Source organism: Exophiala viscosa (assembly GCF_022695815.1).
Source record: "Exophiala viscosa unplaced genomic scaffold EDD37scaffold_1, whole genome shotgun sequence".
NCBI lineage: Eukaryota > Fungi > Ascomycota > Eurotiomycetes > Chaetothyriales > Herpotrichiellaceae > Exophiala > Exophiala viscosa.
The window spans coordinates 2,762,052-2,782,835 of record NW_026944353.1 but is presented as its reverse complement, the minus strand read 5'-3'; the positions used below and the strand labels follow the sequence as shown (position 1 = coordinate 2,782,835).

General features: G+C 52.4%; 7 protein-coding genes across 7 annotated transcripts; 5 read left to right on the top strand and 2 right to left on the bottom strand.

Annotated features, from left to right (window-relative positions):
• Positions 1 to 29: 29 nt before the first annotated feature.
• On the bottom strand, positions 30 to 3,053 carry EDD37DRAFT_645205 (uncharacterized protein; the record flags this gene model as incomplete). The annotated part of the gene is made up of 1 exon (XM_062817612.1): positions 30 to 3,053. One exon carries the CDS (start codon positions 3,051 to 3,053, stop codon positions 30 to 32), a length of 3,024 nt encoding a protein of 1,007 aa, XP_062675333.1.
• A 799-nt stretch (positions 3,054 to 3,852) lies between these two features.
• EDD37DRAFT_616965 (uncharacterized protein) lies at positions 3,853 to 8,098 on the top strand. The gene has a single exon (XM_062815704.1). It carries the CDS (start codon positions 4,177 to 4,179, stop codon positions 7,618 to 7,620), a length of 3,444 nt encoding a protein of 1,147 aa, XP_062675332.1. The 5' UTR covers positions 3,853 to 4,176; the 3' UTR covers positions 7,621 to 8,098.
• Positions 8,099 to 8,429: 331 nt separating this feature from the next.
• EDD37DRAFT_616964 (uncharacterized protein) lies at positions 8,430 to 9,810 on the top strand. The gene has a single exon (XM_062815703.1). The coding sequence runs from the start codon at positions 8,499 to 8,501 to the stop codon at positions 9,486 to 9,488; it is 990 nt and encodes a 329-aa protein (XP_062675331.1). The 5' UTR covers positions 8,430 to 8,498; the 3' UTR covers positions 9,489 to 9,810.
• Positions 9,811 to 10,641: 831 nt separating this feature from the next.
• On the top strand, positions 10,642 to 12,777 carry EDD37DRAFT_51122 (uncharacterized protein). The gene has a single exon (XM_062813612.1). The coding sequence runs from the start codon at positions 10,820 to 10,822 to the stop codon at positions 12,701 to 12,703; it is 1,884 nt and encodes a 627-aa protein (XP_062675330.1). The 5' UTR covers positions 10,642 to 10,819; the 3' UTR covers positions 12,704 to 12,777.
• EDD37DRAFT_671245 (NADPH-ferrihemo protein reductase) lies at positions 12,778 to 15,412 on the bottom strand. Its single transcript, XM_062819400.1, has one exon. The coding sequence runs from the start codon at positions 14,976 to 14,978 to the stop codon at positions 12,852 to 12,854; it is 2,127 nt and encodes a 708-aa protein (XP_062675329.1). The 5' UTR covers positions 14,979 to 15,412; the 3' UTR covers positions 12,778 to 12,851.
• Positions 15,413 to 15,455: 43 nt separating this feature from the next.
• Positions 15,456 to 17,620, top strand: EDD37DRAFT_616957 (cytochrome P450 monooxygenase). Its single transcript, XM_062815702.1, has one exon. The coding sequence runs from the start codon at positions 15,800 to 15,802 to the stop codon at positions 17,363 to 17,365; it is 1,566 nt and encodes a 521-aa protein (XP_062675328.1). The 5' UTR covers positions 15,456 to 15,799; the 3' UTR covers positions 17,366 to 17,620.
• A 283-nt stretch (positions 17,621 to 17,903) lies between these two features.
• On the top strand, positions 17,904 to 20,729 carry EDD37DRAFT_616955 (MFS transporter). The gene is made up of 5 exons (XM_062815701.1): positions 17,904 to 18,845; positions 18,896 to 19,136; positions 19,188 to 19,291; positions 19,348 to 19,690; positions 19,789 to 20,729. Exons 1-5 carry the CDS (start codon positions 18,351 to 18,353, stop codon positions 20,382 to 20,384), a joined length of 1,779 nt encoding a protein of 592 aa, XP_062675327.1. The 5' UTR covers positions 17,904 to 18,350; the 3' UTR covers positions 20,385 to 20,729.
• Positions 20,730 to 20,784: the final 55 nt, after the last annotated feature.

Here is a 20,784-nt window from a genome sequence, read left to right as displayed (position 1 = left end):
ACCCAGAGAACCATCCTTTTGCCAACCACCTAATACGCCCGATCTCTGCCCTTCCCTCTGATAGTATTGTCATCAAGATCATAATCATCATCCCCTTCCCGCACGCTGCTCATCCTTTTGATTTGTTCCCGTTCTTTGTCTTCCTCGTGGTCCGCTTCACTGCGGTTACTACTTATCACACTGAGCGCGTCTGCATTGACGACCCTCAACCTTTCCTTTGGTACTGTGAACATGACCTGGACCACTCGGTTTTGTACAGCATTTTCGACGTCCCAGTCTTCATCCTCATTCAACCCGTCATTGTCGTTTAACATCAGGCCGGGAACAGGTTTCCTTGCAATTGACATCGGCCTAGGATTGGTACGACCTGGTGAGTCGTCATCCCAGTCCTTTGCGCCTCGTTTACCGCGCCAAAAGGCGTCTCCTGCGCTCATTGACCTGCCCACCTCAGACATATCGGGCTGCTTCCTGGGGCTTGGTGAACCACTTGTAGTCTCCAAGGCAGCAACGCGGTCGTGTACATCAACGTTGCCGGTCCCTGTGAACACCCGCTTCACGCTGCCAAACAGATCCATTGCCCGTCGGCTGGAGCTGGTCAAACTACCCGCTCGAGTATATTTGTTGTTTTCGGGCACTGTCTTGTAGTAGCGGTCATGACCTCTGTTCAGGAGAGCCTGGTCTTCGCCTGGTGCTACAGAACCCCAAGGGTTCCCTCGAGCAAACGCATACTGGTCTGCTCGATCATTGGCATTAGTGTGACCGGCAGAATCTGTGTTTAGTGATATACTCCGGTTCGTGGGCGCTCGTGCAAGCCCACCATTGTTTTGCGGCTTGACTGGGCCTTGTCGACCATTCCCAACCCTGCCCATAGCAGCTGCGGCTCCTGCGAAGAGTGCATACGGAACAGCGCTGATACTCCTTTGCGACACATTGCGCGATATTGTGCCAGCCATCGATCGCTGGAATGATGTACTCGTAATTGCGCTGCTCTCAGAGAGATTACTGCCTGTACGGTCCGACTTTTCCGGCGACCCTCGCCCTGTCACATCGCCCACCGTTGGAGGTCGAAATTGGGAAACATTCGAGTATGTCCTGCTGTATGCCTGGCTTGTGCTCCGCGACAGGCTCATGGACTCAGCCGCCGATTGCCAGTCATCGACCCAGCCCTCGACCTCCTTCTTGCGCTGTGCTGCAGCATCTTCCGTCATCGATGGTGGATCTTTGAATGGGTTGCTCTTGACCGAGCTGGTGTCTCCGGCTCGGCTGCTCTCGTCCTCTTCATCAATTCTAAACACGGGGCCAGGAACTCCTGCAGGCGGGTGCTGGTTGAAAGGGCCATGGCTTCCAGTACTCCTGCCACTAAGATTCTTCCGTAAGCCGCGTGTCGGGCTAGGTATCTCCATCATGACTCCCGTGCGCTCCGCATATCGGGAATAAATGCCGTCATCATGGTGAAGCCTTGCTGTCTCACCTGGTGCCACGATCGGAGCCCAGGGGAAGGGGTCTCCAGATCCCTCAATCTGCCGTTCTTGCATGGCATTCCAGCTTGGTGAGCGTGCTCCGGTCATCTTGGCGTCGTCTTGTCCAGTCGGACCTGGCGAGTGTTGACGACTGCCGAGAGCTTGTTCCCGGAGTACCCTCTCACGGGCAGCTCGTTTCATTCGGAGTTTCCGGGCATACAATAGCCAAACGATAGCCACCCCTCCTGCTGCTGCCAGGCCGAGCCCGAGCCCGGCACCCAGGCCAGCTTTCTCGGCAGACTTAAGTCCTGTGGAGGACGTGTCTGAATTCGTAGAGGCAGTCGTAGACCCCGCGGAGTTGGGGTTGGTGTAGCTGTCAGACCATTCGAGTGTCGTCGTGTTTAGGAAATAGACATCGTCGGAAACGTCACGTTTCCTCTTGGAGCCACTTAAGGTCATGGAATAGCCCCCGGAGACCATCATAACTCCGCCCGGCAACAAGGCAGCTCCGTGGCCGTAGATGCCCGTTTCTGAAGAGAATGGACTCGATGTCGAGGAAGGCACCGTCCAGGTCCAATCACTATCTCCACCATAGCCCTGACCGACTTCCAAAATCACGAGTTGAGGCGTCGCGGGAGTCGATGTGTCTCCCACCCACCCGCCAAGAACGATGATCCTGGCTCCGTCTTCGGTCAAGACCGCGGTGTGACCTGATCGGGGCTCAACCGTCGTCGAGTCTCTTGCCTTCAGCTTTCTCTTGCTAGAACTAGACGGTTGCTGCACCCCAACAAAAGCCCAGGACTGTTGCGGGAGAGAGAATATGGCAAGCTGGGACATATTAATGAAAGCGGTTTGAGTATGGCCACCAAGCAGGACGAAGTTTTGCTGCTGCGATACACTCGTCTGAGAGGTGTTGGAAAAGGTGGGTGTCAGGGGTGTGACAGTCAAGCCCGCTTCGGCGACAGGAGGGGCCCTCGCTCCAGTCAAGGACAGTTGATATTGAGAGCTAGTAGATGCCTCGGCCAGGGTCAACATGGTATTCGAGTAGGTGGCATCCAACTGCCAATCTGCTGCATCAGGCGAGGAGACATTGGGACACATGCCACCAAAAATGTAGAGTGCCAGATCATCACTGGAGTCGGTCGGAGAGAACGCAAACCCAGCAGAGAGGTAATTGGAATCCAGCGATGTATCGCTCGTGGAAAGTGACAACTTTGACCAGCTGCCGTTGCTTGTGCCATTGTCCAACGCCAGTCTCCAAAATTCAACATCCGCTGTACTGTTTCTGCAATTACCAGCCAATACTGAGATGTTATCCTCACTTAACACTGGTATAAACGCCTTTGAGGTCGTTTCGGAAAGGAACGGCAGGCTGGTGAACAACTCGGTCTTAGTCGAACTAGAGTTGAGTCTATCCGACAGGTCTACCGTGTGCAATGAGAACTGTGTGGACGAGTTCTCCGAAGAGAAAAGGTAGGCAACGGAGCCATCTGTCGCGGGTAGGATCCAGGTGGGATTGTAGGGGAGTTGCGCAAACGAAGGTGTAACAACGGTCGATAGACCAGCGAGGAGGAGGATGAGGCGTGCGGACATATCGCTTTGTTGGTGATCAGGTCATCGTCCGTCTTGGTGATTCAAATCTTGACTGCCAAACAAACCCATCTGCGGCCTGCCGTGGTCAAAGAAAGGTCGACTTTTTTGTATCTTTGCGCCTGGGATTCGAGTTCCCTTTAGTTCCTCCACCAGAATTCGAATACGAACAGAATCATCAGGAGGTTGGATGTAAGAGCGCAGTCATTCGCGGGGCACAATGTTCGGTGGTAGGTCAGCGTGTCAACAGTCGCGGGATAGTCGCCAGCCACGCTGAACTCGAGTTTGGTTTCAGGGTCCCTAGGCGAGGAATGGTTGCACAACTTCAAGGGTCTTTATCTTTGGTGGCCAATTGAGATCCTTACCCCTGCGAGGAGAATTGCGCCATCTTCATGGAAGAAGCAGACGAAAGAATCGCCAGTGTTTGTGGTTCTGTTGCCACGGAAACATGAATTTCGCCAGGGTTCGCGAAAATAGGCGAACGACATCCTGTCCAATCTAAAACATCAACATCAGCCACCAGAAGAACTAACTACTGAGTCCGCATACCCTGGTAGCATGTGATGATGTCCTTCATGATGACCCAGCTTGGACCACAAGTTCGTTAATAATGTGTTGAACTCATCATATACATCAAAATATCCAGGCGGCGAGATGCTCTCCTCGGAGGTTCTATGCCTGGGCTGAAATGCAATTTTCTCACGAAGTGCGGCCAACCTAATGCACCGGTTGCAATCATATAAGTTACGTTGACTGTCGGGTCAGGCAGAGCATTCAGGTAATGAATTCACAAACTTACTCCGTACGGCAGGCGAGTTTACCATGATCATCTTCTGCAGGGTGTTCTTCAATCATGATGCCATGCTGCTTTATCGCCACGTGACACGTCCCGGCGCCACCATAAGGGCAGCGCGCCAGATCTTCACGCAGGAAGACGCTGATCTCATTATTTGGGTTGTTCCACAGCGGCCGTCTTGTATATCATAATGACCTCGAAAGTCTCTCAGTCCTTCGAGTATACCGCCGTGAAGATCAATCGCGTATAACATTAGGCTCTATCTTGCCCTCATACCTGATGCGGTAACATGCAACGACCAAGCATTCCACGAATGCGACTCGACGCGACATGGCGTCTCGAAACAAAGAAAACAGTCCGCTCATAGCCAACCCGCGCCATGATTCCCTTGCGCCGTCGCTCAAGAACCTCCCGAGTGAAGACTTCTTCACTGACAGTATCATTGATGACTCGCGTATTCCCACGCCCAGCCCACAGAAGCCCAGGCCAGTGAGACCTCGACGCGCCGTCGGCATCAGCAAAGCACTCGGGGCGAGTAAAGATCTTGGGAATAAAACGCACCGCTCGTCCCTCTCCGAATACACCAACTCTCGGACGAGCAAGCTATTGCAACCTGCGCCAACTCTGATAAATAAGAAAAGCCTCAGCCCGCGTCGCAGCAACGGGCAGACAACTCCACCACATTCCGGGCATGGTCCTTCTCTCACGACTCCTACCGAAGAGTTCTCGAGCCCCCCGCATGGTCTGACAGACGTATACCAAAGGATAGCGGATGAGGAAGATCTTGCTGCTACGGAAAGAGAGGTGGACAGCGACGAAGAGTTGGAAAACGAAGAAGGTGACGCTCTGGGCACAGAGGTGAATGCCAATCCCACGCCTGTTGATCAACAGTCGCCCGGGGCGGAAGACCTCACAACTTCATCAACACCAGTTCAGCCCACGACTGATGCCGATAATGAATCTCTGATCGGCGATCACTTCGAAAGCATTTCAGAACCACCAACTCTGGATTTTGTACGTAACGAGATGAGTGATCGCGTGCTTGCTGCGAAACTTACGCCGCATGTGGTCGATCGTTTCAAGGACCGGCAAAGACTCGCAAGACTACGGCAGAGCCAGAGAGTTATCGACTTCCAGGCCAGTCCCAGATCAGAGCCAAATGGTCTCGATGGCGAGTATAGACGAAATGGAATTTCAGACATTGTAAACCGTGGCCCGATCACGTTCCAGAACATCAATGTCAATGCAGCGAAAGCAAATGGATTGTCCAAGGCTCTTTCGGATACCAGTGCCGATGCTACACCGCAGAAGAAGCTCAAAGCATTCAGCCGCGCAACAAAAAATGCCGCGAAGGAGGACATACCGGAAGACGATGATGGCAGCGACACACCACCTGAGTTGCGCGCGAGAGAGAAATTGGTAGCATTCAGCAAAGCAGGCCGGCAGAAGGCTCAATCCCCTGCTGAATCAGAACCGTATGCCCCAGACCCGAAGGCAATGGCCTTTTCTCGCACAAACGACCACCTGCAGGGTGATGACGCTTCGTCGGGCTCACAGCTTCGTCAGCAAACGGAAGGCGAGCTTACAGAAAGCGCTACTTCCGCGGCATCGGAACCTCTTCTGGGCGCCACGCCACAAAGCAGCGACAGACAGCAAGCAACACGGTCCTTTCTCGCGAGGTGGCGTCAAGAAGCGGCGAAAAAGCGCGCCGAAAAGAAGCAAGAAACCGTTGACGCGAACAGCTCCCAGGTCGACTGGGCAGCGGCTGCAGCAGATGTACCTATGCCGTCTGTGGAGACGAGCTCAACGCCTCAGGATACGCCTCCGCGGGAGGCTTTGGCATCATCTGTCCAAAAGCAAAGATCTATCGACAGGATACGCCGATGGGAGAATGACTTTACGGGTCTTTCATTCCAAGTCTCAGAAAGTCCCCCAGTCCGAAGTCGGCCCAACCTGAACGACTCAATAAGGGAGAGAGAAATAGAAAACCTGGCAAAGCAAGCCGTGACGGCCAACAGGCTGGACAAGATCCGTGAGAAGGATCCCAATGCCTTAGTTCGTAAGACGTCTAGGTCATTTAGCCCGGAGGAGCAGCGCAGACACGCCAAACAAGATGCGGTCCCCAACCATTCAGAGGACGACAATTCTCACGACCATGGGCAAGGACAAGCGATTCCCGACACACCAGTGGTTGTGTACATATCTTCTAGCACCACAAGCGAAAAATCAAAGTCTGGCGACAGACCAAACCCTGAATCCCACAAATCACTAGATCATCTCCAAAGGCTTGCTCGTGCTGCAAGCACGACTCCAAAAGCAAGTCCTCCATCCCAGGAGCCAAGGGGAGAGATCGAGGAGTATTCAGTGCAGGGTGACATCCTTGCGGCGTATGAGGCAGATGATGATGACGTTCCATTGTCTCCGCCCACGGGTGCTGACAAGGGACTGTCAGCTGCACCAAACAAAATCATGGAAACGCCCAAGGTGACAGGTGCTTGGACTGATACCATACTGCCCGATACGGTCAAGACGGTAAAGGCCGCACGAAAGGGTCCGAAGCACCTACAAACTCCACACGTCAATGCCGGTGCATGGATCGATACACCTGCTCCCAACTCAGGTGTGATGGTCTCTAATTCTATCCCAATGACTATCGAAGAAGTCACCGAAGAGTTGACGAACGATATCATTCCAGCAGATGACCAGTCCCACGAAAGAGAACAACCTAGGCCTGCTAGTCAGCCACAGGTCGTACTAGAACCGGGTGAGGAAGAAGAACTTGATTCACCCATAGACGCTCGTCTTGTCCAACCACCCAGTGCGCTTACCAATGTCCTAAATCAGGCGAAGCAAAAACGGTTGATATTGAGGGACATCACCGATGTCCGAGACGATACACTCAATCTAGGTGATGCCACTATTCAGTCCTTCGAGGATCTTCTCACAGATGCCGCAGATATCACTGCTGATTTGACTAGTCTGATCAAGACTGGTGCGGAGGATGCAGCTCTGCAACAGAGGCAGTTTCCACTGGGAGGCGAAGGAGATACCACCAGTGCTGAGGTTGCGTTTATTGGACACCTCGCCTCACGAATGGAGAGACTCATGATGAATCTTCATGAAGCACGGAAAGGGATCTCACGGCTGGAACAGAAGGTCTCCCTCACACCAGAATCGAACGAGGTCGCTCCAGCGCAAGCACCCACGAATGGTCCACTCCAACTTTGCACTGTTTGTGGCACAAGTGGCCATCAACATCTACTTCAAGGCAAAGCCGACACCAACTCTTGGCTGCCTATGACGTACTCAACTTTCACCCTGCCAATTCCTTTACTGTTCTACCCGCGACGCAAAGATCAAGGTCAAGTGCTACCACGGCCGACATGGTTAGGCTGGCTTACCATGACTGTCTGGGTGTGGTACTTTTTAGAGTGCACAATGTGCGAAATCTATGGCCATCCACTGTACGCCGAGCGATATGTCTGGCCTGCACAGCCTGAGCCAGAATTTCCATTTGTCTTGCCTACGATGCTATTGCGGTGGAGTCATATGGATACACTGGCGCCGGGATTGTTCGGGACTTTGAGCAGGCTTGTTATTGCAATCTACAGAGTCATCGGAATGAGCTTGGGACTCACTGACGGGTACGTTGACGGTGCAGGTTCAGGCGTTGGTTCGCAGGCGGCATCGGCACAGGCTACAAAAGCGCTCGAGGCGGCTAAGGATGTGATCTTTGGAGTTGGCGAGCGCATGATGAATGATGAGATTATATGACGGAACGCTTGATCAGCACAAATGGAGTTTGGTATGAGTTAGTGTACGGGCGAGCTGTTTCACAAAACCAAATGGCAGGCTCTATCAATACTTTGAGCAGTTGGTTGGAATTGTTTCGGGCTGATTTCAGCATAGGAGTGTGGAAAGGGGTTATCATGGTGCTAGGATTGGCAAATGAGCAGAGGTGCATCCTCCGAATGGAGACATCACGGTCACTCTGTATTCAATAGCAGGACCAACAGGCCAGCATCCGAACGAATCACACTTGACTTGATATTCCCTGCAGATAAAGATTGACAGGTATATCTACTGTCCCAAACGTCGAGATGAGATGGCCTACAGAACAGCTTCGGTTTTGATCATGAGCCTAGCTTCAGTCGTGTGCCTGTGGCTTGAGATGAGTCGAACAGGGTTTAGGGCAAGGCTTTATATCCATAATCAGACCACTACAGATATGCATATGTAGCATTCTGCTGTCTATTCGTTTACTGTAAACCCTTCCTCGGTCCCTGCTCGCTTCCCAGCCCAGAATTAGAAGGTTAATCGCACTTCCACCACATTTCTCCGTACAATCTTCAACACCTGATTCTTTCGCTTACTTTGTATTCTTCACCACACCATCTTGCCATGACCGACTCAAGTTTGATGCCTGGCATTGAAATGGATTCCAAACTTCGGCTATTTTGCCGAACTAGCGTCCCCCGTCGTGCCGGACACCGACGAATCTAACTTGAATAAGTAATAGACTAAATTCTGACAGATTTAACTCGCTTCGTCCGGAGCGGCGGACGACCGCGTTTTGTATACAAGGCTGTGTACTGGCTAGCTGGATTTGTCCTTCGCCCTCAAACTTCCCAAGCAATTAATTCACCTTCGTTATGGGAGCCTGGACGCAACTTTTCCCTCCCAGCCCTCATTTCACTGAGGCGCAAACCCCTTCCCTCGCCGGCAAAGTCTTCATTGTCACTGGTGGGAATTCTGGTGTTGGATTGGAGCTTGTGAAGATTCTCTATTCCAAAGGCGGCCATGTCTACGTGGCTGGCCGCTCTCCTGCAAAAATCGCAACGGCCGTTGAAGAAATCAAGGCAGAAGCAGCCAAGACGGCAGGGTCTACACCAGGACAGCTCAGTTCCCTGACGATCGACTTGGGTAATCTATCCACCATTGCGCCCTGCGTCTCCGACTTTCTGGCCAGAGAATCCCGCCTCGACGTTCTCTTCAACAATGCAGGTCTCAGTCGCCAACCTCCAGGTAGCGTCACGAGTCAAGGTCACGAGATACACATAGGCACCAACTGCCTGGGTCCTTACCTCCTGACAAAACTTCTACTTCCGATCTTTGCACAGACTGCAAAGTCCGCACCCAAGAACAGTGTCCGCGTTGTGTTCACGTCTTCCGGGATCATCGATATGGCCGGTCCTCCAGGTGGCGTTTCATTCCCCGAGCTTGAACCCGGCAAGCACTCTAATGACATGAACCGCAACTACAGTGCCTCCAAGGCCGGTAACTGGTTCTTGGCGTCCGAGTTTGACCGGAGATGCGCCAAGGATGGGATTGTCGCTGTTGTGCAGAGCCCAGGGACATTAAGGACCCCAGCCTGGAACGGGACTCCGTGGCTGATGAGGGCTATGATGGCACCATTCTTTTACCCACCAAAGATGGGTGCTTACACTGAGCTCTGGGCTGGAATCAGTCCTGATGTAAAGAGTGGTGACGGAAACAAGTTCATCATCCCTTGGGGGCGGTGGAACAAGACGCCGAAGAAGGACCATTTGGCCAGCTTAAAGTCGAAGAAGGAAGGTGGGACTGGGCTCGCTGCCGAGTTCTTCGAATATTGTGATGCGAAAACGAAGGAATTCGCTGCTTGATAGAAATGGTTTGAGCACCATACTGTTCGTAGGATAAACTGTTAGGGGTGAAGGATGGAACTTGGTCTCACTTGATAGTGGATTTCCTGGTGTCAGGTGTCTTTTGTCAAACTTGCACGATGTAGTCCTAGCAATCGGAGACTTGGAGGCTCATGTCTATGAGTGAAAGACGTTGCGCGCAGGGCAGGTTCGCCTCGCACGCTACGTTTTAGACCCAATCACACCACAGCAGGGCGCGTACCATATGCAGGGCAACTGCGACCAGGTGGCCGCAGATGGTCGCACATGGGCTTTAAATTCATACAAAACTACTCAAAGTTCGAATATCTCTTTGCATATCGTAGACGTTCGAAAAGGCAAAAACAATCAACAATACGGATTCGCTGGTGGTCACCCACCCAACTACTAACGTATCGGCATATGGCTTAAGTACGGCTGAGCGAACGGGAAGCCCTATTCAATCCCCTTTGCTCGGTAAGTTACGGGCGGTGATAAAAACCAGATGAAAACACGCTCCACCGCTTCCACAAGTTATACACGTGACCCATGATGACTTCCTGTGGCCGAATAACTCTCGCCTAACCACACCCGCCAATCGCTAAACGTCAACTGGTCCTCGGGCCGGAGGGGATTGCCTTCTTTTACTTGGACTGTGCCGATCAGCGGTCATGAGCATCACTAAGTAGCACCAGCACAAAGCGGGGAAAGGCTTTGTGTTTGTGGAGGAGGGAGCCCCATAAGTCACCAATAGCTCGCAGACGCAGACAGCCTCGAGGTGAGGGGGAAACGCACACAAATAGTGGGCAACTCCCGCCGAACCTTTCGACCCTCGTCTTCGACACTATCAACCCAATTTTGTTTCGGCGAACGTCCATTCCTGTCCAGCCCAGAAAATGAGGAAGACCTTGGGAACAGCAAGTGTGAATACAGTAACTGACGTGGAGGACGAAGACGATCGTACACAACGATCCGAGACTGGGGCACCAGAAGGTCGTGGCAAACGCAAGCGTCGGACTGCTCCTTGTGACAATTGCAGATGAGTCTTACATTCTCCAAAACCATCACCTGACGTTTAACACTTCAGCACAAGACAACACCTCAAGTGTGAGTTTCGAGCACTCCTGCGTAGCAATATCTGAACCCAGTCCAGGCGATTACATTACGTCTGTCTGCACAAGATGCGAAAAGAATGGCGAAACGTGCATTCGAGCAGCCGGCCGCATCAAGTTCAGGCACGGCTCTAGTGCGCGATATGACACGAAAGGCTTCCCTGCCAGTCAGACCTGGCTGCAGCCGGATGAATCATTCGGTGGCTTGCCCAGACACTTTGCATGCCTGGATTTGATGTTCTGACTCACGTTATAGCAAATTTGAGATACATCGACGAAACTGCAGAGGTAGCAGCCGTCTATGCCCAAGACGAATATGGAGGTGACATAGATGAAGAGCAAGAGCAACAGCAACAGCAAGAATGGGTCTCTGAACCAAACCCAATAACCGAGCCTCGAACGGAGGTGGACGATATCTCAGGTTCTGATGGTTCAAATGAGGACTTTCAGCCTCAACCAACATCTGAACATGCTGCTCAACAGGCTAGCTTTCAGGTCGAATCCACGATGGATCCCGAAGATTTACACGATGATGGGCCCCCGGCCGAGTTCACCCATGTCTCGGCGGCTTCATTCGACACTGCTGGACCACTTTCCACCCACAGCACGGGTTTTGGAGGAGACATACTATGGCAATCACCCACGGCAAATCGCCGCGTATCTAAAGAGACACCTCAGTCTCAAGGTGGGCTCTTCTGGGGTTCTCAAATCATATCATCTCCCAGCTCAAGCGCCATCGGGACCTCCTTCGCCGGCAGCCTCGTCAAGTCTCCATCCAACCTGACCTTTCAATCCACAGAATCCAAACTGGAAGTGGTGCTGTTGAGATATTTCATCGACGTACTGGGATGTTGGTTCGATATCTGTGATCCTGAAAGGCATTTCGCCGGCATTGTACCCCATCGTGCACGTTGGTGTCCGCCATTAAAGAACGCCATTATGGCAGCGTCCGCGCGGCACTTGACTAGTGTACAAAAGTCCAGTGCTGACCATGTCTACTTCTACGACGGCGAAGTCGTGCCGGATCTCAACGACGAAACCGCCCTGCACTACCATAGCGAATGCATCAAAGACCTGCTCAAACGGAGTATGAGCCCGGAGCAGACGCACGATGCTAGCCTACTGGCTGCAGTCATCATATTGCGTTTCTACGAAGAGATTGACGCTCCTTTGCGAGAGGAGGATCGTGACAGTGAACTCTTTCTACGTGTCATGAACGTCTTCATCGACGCCCAGATACCCTCCGTGCCACTTGTCCCGCACAGCTCCCCAGTGATCACGGGTCCGAAGGTGGGATCGGCAGATCAAATCGATACGATGAGATCTCCCCAGGCGATGCAATCGTCCACCAGTGCATCGGATCCTTCGACGTGGCGTGCTGATGGACTATGCCAGGCTGCGTTCTGGGTGGCCTTCCGGCAGGAGATCCACAGTGCTTTCCTGAAACAGCGAGCATTCAACCTAGCGCTGTCACGGTGCGAGGCCTTCCGGAGCTTCTCGCCCGCAGAAGACGCCGTCTGGGCTGACCGGCTCATCATCTTCTGCGCGGACGTGCTTGAATTCTGCTACGGAAACTCTACGAACCACTCTTCGCGGCAGCACGAGTCGTCCTCAATATCCAAGGAGCGATGGCTCAGCCTGAAACAGTACGAACAAATGTGGAGCGAAGTCCTGCCCGCCAGCTTTGAGCCTATCTACTTCCGCGATCCAGATCGCGCCAAGGGCGAAGTGTTCCCCCAAATCTGCTACATGGCCGACTGCCACGTCGCTGGTGTGCAACACGTGGAGCTCGCGCGCATCCTTCTCGCTGTCTATGACCCGACTGCGCCCAAACTGGGGCCGGGGTATCTCGCCAGAATGCGCAAATTGACTACGGAACTGAAAAGCGCGGTGTTACGTCTATGTGGCATCGCCGAGAGTAATCGCAAATGTCCGCCTGCAAAGGTCACGGCATTCTTGGGGGTCGCCATGTGTGGAGACCGGTTTGAGGATCCGCTTGAACAGCAGGCTTTGCTTGGAATGTTGGACGAGTTGGAGACGGGGAACGCCTGGCCTGCAGGAAATTTAAGGCAGACATTGAGGGAGGCTTGGGGTCAAGTTTCATGATACAGGTCGTATACGAAAGAATGACTGTACAGTATCGCTGCATAAATATCATGCGAAGGATGCAGCTTCAATTCTATGTCTATATCTATGCAATTCTCGCTGGATGGTTGACTATACCGGAATGACCTCAGTGGGAACCTGTACGATATCAGCCCCAGACATCCTCCTGCCATCTCTTCGCCCGCTTCCGTTCCTCCCTCCACTTCTTCAAGCCCTCTTCGTCATAAAGCTTGGCCTTCTTCAGGGCCTCGCCAACACGACTGCCCACCTCTCTTGCCATGGCGGCGGAACCGCAAAGATACAAAGCAGCATCTTCCTCGAGGAGGAGATCGACTATGTCGTCCTGCCTCTCCTCCACCCGATCCTGCACGTAGGTCTTCTTAGCGCCGTCAACGCGAGAGAAAGCGTACACGATGTCCAGCTTATTTCCCAATGCGGCCTGCAGCTGCTGAAGCTCCTCCTTGTAAAGCAGATCAATATTCGGATGACGACACCCGAAGAACAGGATCGTCCGACCTACGGGCTTGTTCTGGCCGTGCAGCGATGCCAGACGGGCGCGTTCATGGAGGAAGGCTCGGAACGGGGCGATCCCTGTGCCAGCCGCGATCAGAATTATTGGTTTATCTGGCGATGCTGGAAGTTTGAAGGTCGAGCGGCGGATCGAGGCGTGCAGGTAGGGTATTGAAGTAGTGGTGATCGCTGGATTGATGATTGGCGGATACGATTGTGCGTTGGACGTAGCGAACGAGGACAGGTATGTGCTTGCGAGGCCGGGAATGGAGACGGTGTCATCCTTGAGGAGGAAGCGAGGGTTGTTGGCGATGGTGATGGCGGCACGGCGCGGTGAGATTATTGACGAGCTGGCGATCGAGTAGTATCGCGGTGTCATGGGTCGGAGACTCTCAATGACAAAGGATAGGGGCAGATCCGTCCATATTGTGGTAGGGTCCAAGGTCTGTACGTGCTTGAGGAGTCGGGCGAGTGTGAGGTGGTGCTCTGCAAGAAAGCTGGCGAAGACGTTCTTGTCGGATGCCAGGCTGAGGAGGTATGCTTTCGCGGTGGAGGTCGAAGCGAATTGAGCAAGTGACAGTACGCTTTCTCGGGATACAGGAGCACAGATCTCGAGGTAGTGCTGGAACAACGCGGAAGTGGTCGTCGGAGAGGGCAGATTTAGTCTGTCAGAGTCTGGATGGACAGACTCGATCATGAGAGGAATGTTTTCGCGTCCTGAGAGGCCAAGAACATCGATGAGGGAACTGACTTCCAGCGTAGGATTTATGGGACGCACGGCCAGATGATCTCCCGTCTTGTACTTGATTTCCGGGTGGTCAGACAGATCAACTTCGAGATGCAGACAGCTGCGTGTCATAGACGCGCTTTGAAGAAGTTCTCGAGCCGCGCAAATTGGTAGCGGCACGATCGTAGAAGAGCCAGACGTAGATGCAGTTGACTTCGTTCCAAATGGTTCGCCGAGGAACACTCCGCTGGTGTCAATGGATTCGTCCATGACGATCTTTATGCTTGTTTCGTATTCAGCCTCACGCTCCGTAAGACCTAGCTGCGTGCAAAGCCCAGCGAATAAGGTCGTCTTCCATTCCAGAAAGTCTTCGTCCGTGGTCGCTTTCGCTTCGTCTGCCTTGCCAACAGGTAGAACCAACTTCGCTCCGAAACCCTGTAAGGACGTCACGACTGTGTCGATGACTGCATTGTAGTGTTTGTAGTTGCTGTTCCCGCACCCGAACGCAGCGAATCTGAGGTTCTGCAGGGACTCCTCAGGTTTAGACTTGAGCCAGCTAAGGAAGCTGGTCGAGTTGTCGCTTGGATCACCTTCGCCATACGTTGACATGATGAAGATAGCATATTGAGATTGAGAGAGTTCGGCGATGGTGTGGTGGTCGTACTCTGAGATATCAGCTACCAACACATCTAGCTTGAGGCGAGCGTGACAGTCCCTGGCCAACCGGTGTGCAAATCCTTCAGCAGTTCCAGATTGAGATCCCCAGAATATGACTGCTTGGTTCCCCGTTTCGGCCAGCTTCTGCGCGATGTTGCGCGTTGATTTGGCAGCGGCCAAACTGGCAACCGCTGCTTGCGGCCTCTCAAACCATTTGTAGTGATATGGATCTGGCTTGTCCCAGAAAATGCCACGAGTAGCATAAGCCAGTCCTCCAACGAATAGGAGTACGAGTACCAGGAGATCGTCGTATGTTGGACTTGAGACCAGTTGTTGGACTGGAACAGGAATTGCCGCAGCTATCCTTGAGAACGAAGCCATCGACAATGACTTGCGATTGCAATTGTTGTAGAGGGTTGATCGCACGGCAATCTGGACTCATAATCGATACTGCTGCTTTTAATGATCTCCAGCTTGAACTATGGCCATCAGGGGTCTGTGGGGCAGTCAATAGGCGTGCACACTCCATGTCGGGGATTTGCCATAACCACAGTCCATAGTCTTTTCGTGTTCAGACTACCAACGCCCGACGAAGTCACCTCAAAGACTCGACTACGGCAAGCACATCCTTCTGGAAGCTGGACGGAGATGCGTGCCACCAGCAGAGGGCATTGCCTGCCGAGCACCGAAATGCAGCATGCCGGAAACAGATGGCTCGAGGATCAGCCGCTGCATGCTCGCCGAGAAGGGTCCTACGAAAAGAAGTGGCGGAAACGTCAAGCTGCAAGCGAGATTTCTCTCCTCGCCGATGTCGCCGAAGTATATCAAGCATGTAGCCGGCGAATGCTTTCCTGTCTCGTCGTAACAGGCAGTCAGCCGCCATTTCTGCCTCTTTGGGCTGAATATCTGAGTCTGACCCCTAAAGCTAGATTCTTCCAGATCTGGTCCAGGCGTTCGTGTTCGTGTTCATCATCCGGCGAACACCTGCATAACCTGCTGCATGGATGCTGAGCATGCCACCATGTCGGCTTTAGTCTCTGGGCAGCATGTGCAGGGCATGTATGCCTTAGAGACGGTCAGATTGTTGATCTCGATGGCGCCGTTGGTCTTTGTTACTCCTTGCGTTATATTCAAGCTACAACATCTCCCCTGCTTAACCCTACCCAAAGTGTTCTTCAGTTGTTCGAGCTTAAACGTCCAACATGTTGGGCTTCACATTCTCCCTTTTGGCACTTGCTTTTGCGTTCAGCTACTTTGTTATCATTCCTGCGGTCGAGTATTTCCGTGATCCCAAAGGACTTCGGAAATATCCAAACTTGACACTTCTGTCCGGTTTCTCGGATGCTCCATTTATCTACGAAGCGCACAAAGGCTTTCGGTCTCACGCTTTATTGAAGGCTCACGAAAAGCATCCCGTCGTTCGCATCGGGCCCAATGCTCTTTCTTTCGGAACCAAGGAGGCCATCAAGGACATATATGGTCATAACACAAAATGCGGCAAAGATGTGATGTACAAGGAGTTGGCAGGCTCACATTATCATCTGGCCGATGTCATCGACAAGCCTGACCATGCTCGCAAAAGGAAGATGTTGTCCAGCGCCTATGCGATCAAGAATCTGGAGAACTGGGAGCACAAAGTGGTCGATATGACAGCACGTTTGATTCGAGCCTTTGACGCCCGATGCACGTCACCTCTCAAGCAAGGAGAGTGCCCAGCCGAACAGGATCAGACAATCGACTACCGGATGTGGTCGAATCTGTTCACCGTTTGTGCCATTGCCAACATCGGCCTCAGCGAAGATCTTGGTTTCCTCGACCGTGGAGACGACTTGGTCGATTCGGAAGCAGTCGACGGTACCATCAAGAAAGTGCACTTCAGAGAGTGTCTGCATGCAACAGCTTGGGTTCAATCGAACCTGGTATGGTCCTACAGTTGGTTTCAGACCTCGGCCAAGTTGAGCAAGTTGGTGTCACCCACTTACCGTCGTAAGTGGAAATTGAATGAAGGTTGGGATGGCGTTGTTCGTAACAGAGCTACGAAGCGGTTCAAGAGATATCAAGCTGGCGAGAAGCTTGACGACTTCTTTACCGCAATCTTGCACGACAAATCGGGTTCTCCAAACAACCTCGAATGGGGGGAAATGGTTGCAGAAGTCAGCATCATGATGAACGCTGGGTCCGACACCACGGCGATCGCCATGAATAATGCCATGTACCTACTGCTCAAGCACCCCCAGCACCTAAAGAGGTTACGGGAAGAGCTCGACGAGACACTCGAGGATGACGAGATAGTAGCTCCTTATGACAAGTTGAAGCAACTACCATTCCTGCGAGCTTGTCTCGATGAAAGCATGCGACTGCTTCCTCCCACCACTTTTGGACTACCTCGTCGCACACCTTCCGAGGGTGCTCCTATTCTCGGAGACTATATCGCTGGTGACACCACTGTCTCGGTGTCCGCATATGTTGCGCATCGAGATGCCAGCGTCTTTCCAGATCCCGAAGTGTACAACCCAGAAAGATGGTTGGGTGAGGAAGGGAAAGAGTTGCAGCCGTTTTTTATTGCCTTCTCCGCGGGTGCCCGAGGCTGCATTGGCCGCAATATCAGCTACCTCGAGCAGATGGTATTACTTGCCTCGCTACTGCACCGGTATGAGTTTGCCCTTCCGCACCCAGAGTGGGAGCCTACGAGACGGGAGAATTTCAATCTATCGCCCGGACCGATGCCTTTGAAAGTCTGGATGAGAAAGAGTGGCGACGAGGCATGAAAGAAGACATGGTTGTTAATGACCTCCTTATACTGGCGTTCTTGAGATAGATTTTTGTCATGGCTTCTGAGAATTGATGATATTGACTGATTCAACCCTTTCATCACCGTCGCTATCGTAATACTGCTGGCTAAAGACGGCTACCAGCCTCGAGATTGCTACCTCTTTCTTGGACATTCATCCACTCTGTACTATGGACAATTTTCCACTGGGCATTACCGTTGACAGGCAACCGCAAATGTCAATACTGCTCCGAGGTCCGCAGACAGTCTGTGCCAGAACAATCAATCGCAATTGTGGCAATCATCTGCATTGATGACGTCCTCGATGGGCGCCAGTATTTCCGTTGCTCATCGTTTGCCCCGGAAAGTCTTTCCCAATTCGCCAAATTCTCCCCAATGTGCCACTTTCGTCGAATCGCCCCAGAGTCGAAGCCAACCCCTCACAGAACTCACAAGACCCTTGGCCACGCCAAGCCCATCTGCCGTGCAGGGAATAAGACGCGTCGAGGGTTTTTTTGGAGCTTATCTAGGTATCTATTCGCCTACCTCTCTGTGCAACTTTTGTTGTTTCGCCGGCGCTCGCCTCCAGTTTCGCACTGGGCACCCCCGGATTCTACGTTACACTTGACCCGCATGCTCCTGCCATCTCCGCAGAAGTTTCCTGACACGAGACTATGCTGGCATCTTTGAAGGAGGGGGTCTAGTTGGTCCCGATACCCCCTCAAACACACATTGACGTTCGATTTCATCACCTTCCGACAAATGACCATCGCCGAAAATCTACAATATCTCTAGCCGTCGATCCAGGCCACGCTCGGTTCTGTCTATATAATCTGCCTTAATTCCTCTGCACTGCTTCCAGTCTCCGTCGCAACAGCTCCTCATCTTTGAGAGAAAAGACTTGACTTTCCTAATCCTCCCACACATCTTCGTTCAGAAGATTCCCAGCCTACCTGAGTACCTCTCCTTTCTTTACTCAAGCCATGGCCAACCGCGATCATGTGGCCCTCGAGCAAGGTCTCGAGGAGAAAAACCAGAAGTTCGAACACCTCGAGGCACATCGGCAACCACGCGCAAGTTTGGGTCCGGAGAGTGTCACGAGAGCGTCCTTTGACCGACGCCATTCCGTTGATCAACCAGGTTCCAGACGCGGCTCTATTCGCCAGAGTTTCGAGAAAGCAAACCTGGCAACCGTGTTCCCAGACTCCACGCACCTGGAGATCAATGACGACGAAATGGGCAGAAACACCATCGATGACCTCGGCACATCTTGGTTCGTCTGGCTCGTGGCAGCAACAGCATCGATTGCAGGGTCATTGTTCGGCTACGACACTGGCATTATCTCGGCCGTTCTGGTGTATCTGAACGACGACTTGAACAATCGGCCAGTCTCGTCCAACGAGAAGGAATTGATCACTTCTCTCTGCTCCGGAGGTGCCTTTATTGGTGCAATCATTGCTGGTTTGACTGCAGATCAGGTAAGGCCGATCCCTTGAACATCGAAATGACACTGGCTGATCTATCACAGTTTGGTCGCAAAATCGCCATCTATGTCGGCTGCGCTCTGTTCACCCTCGGAGCCATTCTGCAGGCAAGTGCCTATAGCATTGCCCAAATGGCTGTCGGTCGGCTAGTTGTTGGCTTTGGAGTCGGTTCCGCGGCAATGGTCGTGCCACTCTACATCGCAGAGATCGCCCCCACCAAAGTTCGTGGCCGGCTCATTGGTCTCAACAACATGTCCATTACTGGAGGGCAAGTTGTAAGCTACGGTTAGTGTTGCGTCTCTATTACGCGTCACGTATTCTGACATGCAACGCTAGGTATTGGAGCCGCTTTCGCCCACGTCCCACACGGTTGGCGATACATGGTCGGCCTCGGCGCAGTTCCCGCTATCCTTCTGGGTTGCTTGTTGCCATTCTGCCCAGTAAGTGTCTTGAAACCTATCAAATCATGTGCAACACCACTAACGATATGTCGTAGGAGTCACCCCGTCAACTCATCTACAACGGAAAGATTGCTCAAGGTGAGGCTGTTCTGGCCAAAATCTACAAGGGCGCCACTCCCGAACAGATCCGAGCCAAAACTGCTCTGATCGCTGCGGCTTGTGAAGAAGCCAAAGAACTCAACGAGGATCAATCGCGCTGGGCCAAGATCAAACAACTCCACACCAACCCAGCCAACTTCCGTGCCCTGGTCTGCGCCTGCGGTCTTATGGTTATCTCACAAATGAGCGGGTTCAACACCTTGATGTACTACTCCTCGACACTTTTCGCCCTGGTCGGCTTTGCAAACCCGGTCGCCGTCGGCCTCGTGGTTGCTGGTGGTAAGTTCTCCCCTCTTGAACCTTCTCTTTTTCGCTCTGGATAATCCCTTCATGTGCCATACACCTTATGGATATATTGCTAACGTCGTCCTCGCTAGTGAACTGGGTCATGACAGGTGTCAATATGGCCTGCGTGGATCCTCTTGGCCGTCGCCGCGTCCTGATATCGACAGTCTGGGGCATGGCAGCCGGCCTGATGGCCGTGGCCATTGCATTCTCGTTCATTCCGATCAACACGCACACGCTCGCTCTGGAAGAGACTAAAGTCTCCACCCCGGCCATCGTCGTCTTGGTCTTCATCATCTGGTTCGTTTTCTTCTACGGTGTCTCTGTCGGCAACACAGCCTGGATGAGTACCGATTTCTTCCCCATGGAAGTTCGCGCCATGGGAACCATGTGGTTGACCTGCAGCTGTTGGGGTTCAAACATCATTGTCTCATCGACCTTCCTGTCCATGATGAAAGGCATGACTCCTTCCGGTGCCTTTGGCTTCTACGCTGCGATTTGTGGTATTGGTTGGATTCTCATCATCCTTTTCTACCCTGAAGTCTCTGGTTTGACCCTCGAAGAGATCTCGGAAGTCTTCCAACATGGTTTTGGCGTGAAATACGCCAGAAAGCTTCGCCGAGAGAGAAAGGACGAGATCAAGGAGAGAATGCGGACTATGGAACGACCCATTGCTGGAGGACATTGATTACAGGAAATTGTCTATCAACGATAAGGAACGAGTGGAATTGCCGATGATCTGAGAGTTACGGAATGAACTGTTGGCAGGCAGTGTCATACCACAACTGGCAGCAGTTGGCGGCCACACCCTATGCACAGCCCAATTGGGTTAGCGTTTGCTTTTTGGCACTTCGAGGCTCTACCGATTCTGTACACTCTTACGTAGTTGAGATAATCAAGCAATTTATCAACAACACTATCGAGTGTTTACATGAATAAGCATGATTTAGGAAGGAAATTATGGATATAGTCGTTGTATTAGCTTGTACACGGTCGCTTTAGTGTCAGTTCTGGCACGGTCGCTTTAGTGAGGTATTGAGAATGTTATACAAATCAATCACATCACATCGGACATTGCAAAGAAGCAT

Bases quoted from the DNA above. Each gene is read 5' to 3' on its own strand.
- EDD37DRAFT_616965 (XM_062815704.1), top strand. From the start codon at position 4,177: ATGGCGTCTCGAAACAAAGAAAACAGTCCGCTCATAGCCAACCCGCGC.
- EDD37DRAFT_616964 (XM_062815703.1), top strand. From the start codon at position 8,499: ATGGGAGCCTGGACGCAACTTTTCCCTCCCAGCCCTCATTTCACTGAG.
- EDD37DRAFT_51122 (XM_062813612.1), top strand. From the start codon at position 10,820: ATGCCTGGATTTGATGTTCTGACTCACGTTATAGCAAATTTGAGATAC.
- EDD37DRAFT_671245 (XM_062819400.1), bottom strand. From the start codon at position 14,978: ATGGCTTCGTTCTCAAGGATAGCTGCGGCAATTCCTGTTCCAGTCCAA.
- EDD37DRAFT_616957 (XM_062815702.1), top strand. From the start codon at position 15,800: ATGTTGGGCTTCACATTCTCCCTTTTGGCACTTGCTTTTGCGTTCAGC.
- EDD37DRAFT_616955 (XM_062815701.1), top strand. From the start codon at position 18,351: ATGGCCAACCGCGATCATGTGGCCCTCGAGCAAGGTCTCGAGGAGAAA. The intron at 18,846-18,895 runs GTAAGGCCGATC...GATCTATCACAG, and splicing joins CTGGTTTGACTGCAGATCAG to TTTGGTCGCAAAATCGCCAT. The intron at 19,292-19,347 runs GTAAGTGTCTTG...GATATGTCGTAG, and splicing joins GCTTGTTGCCATTCTGCCCA to GAGTCACCCCGTCAACTCAT.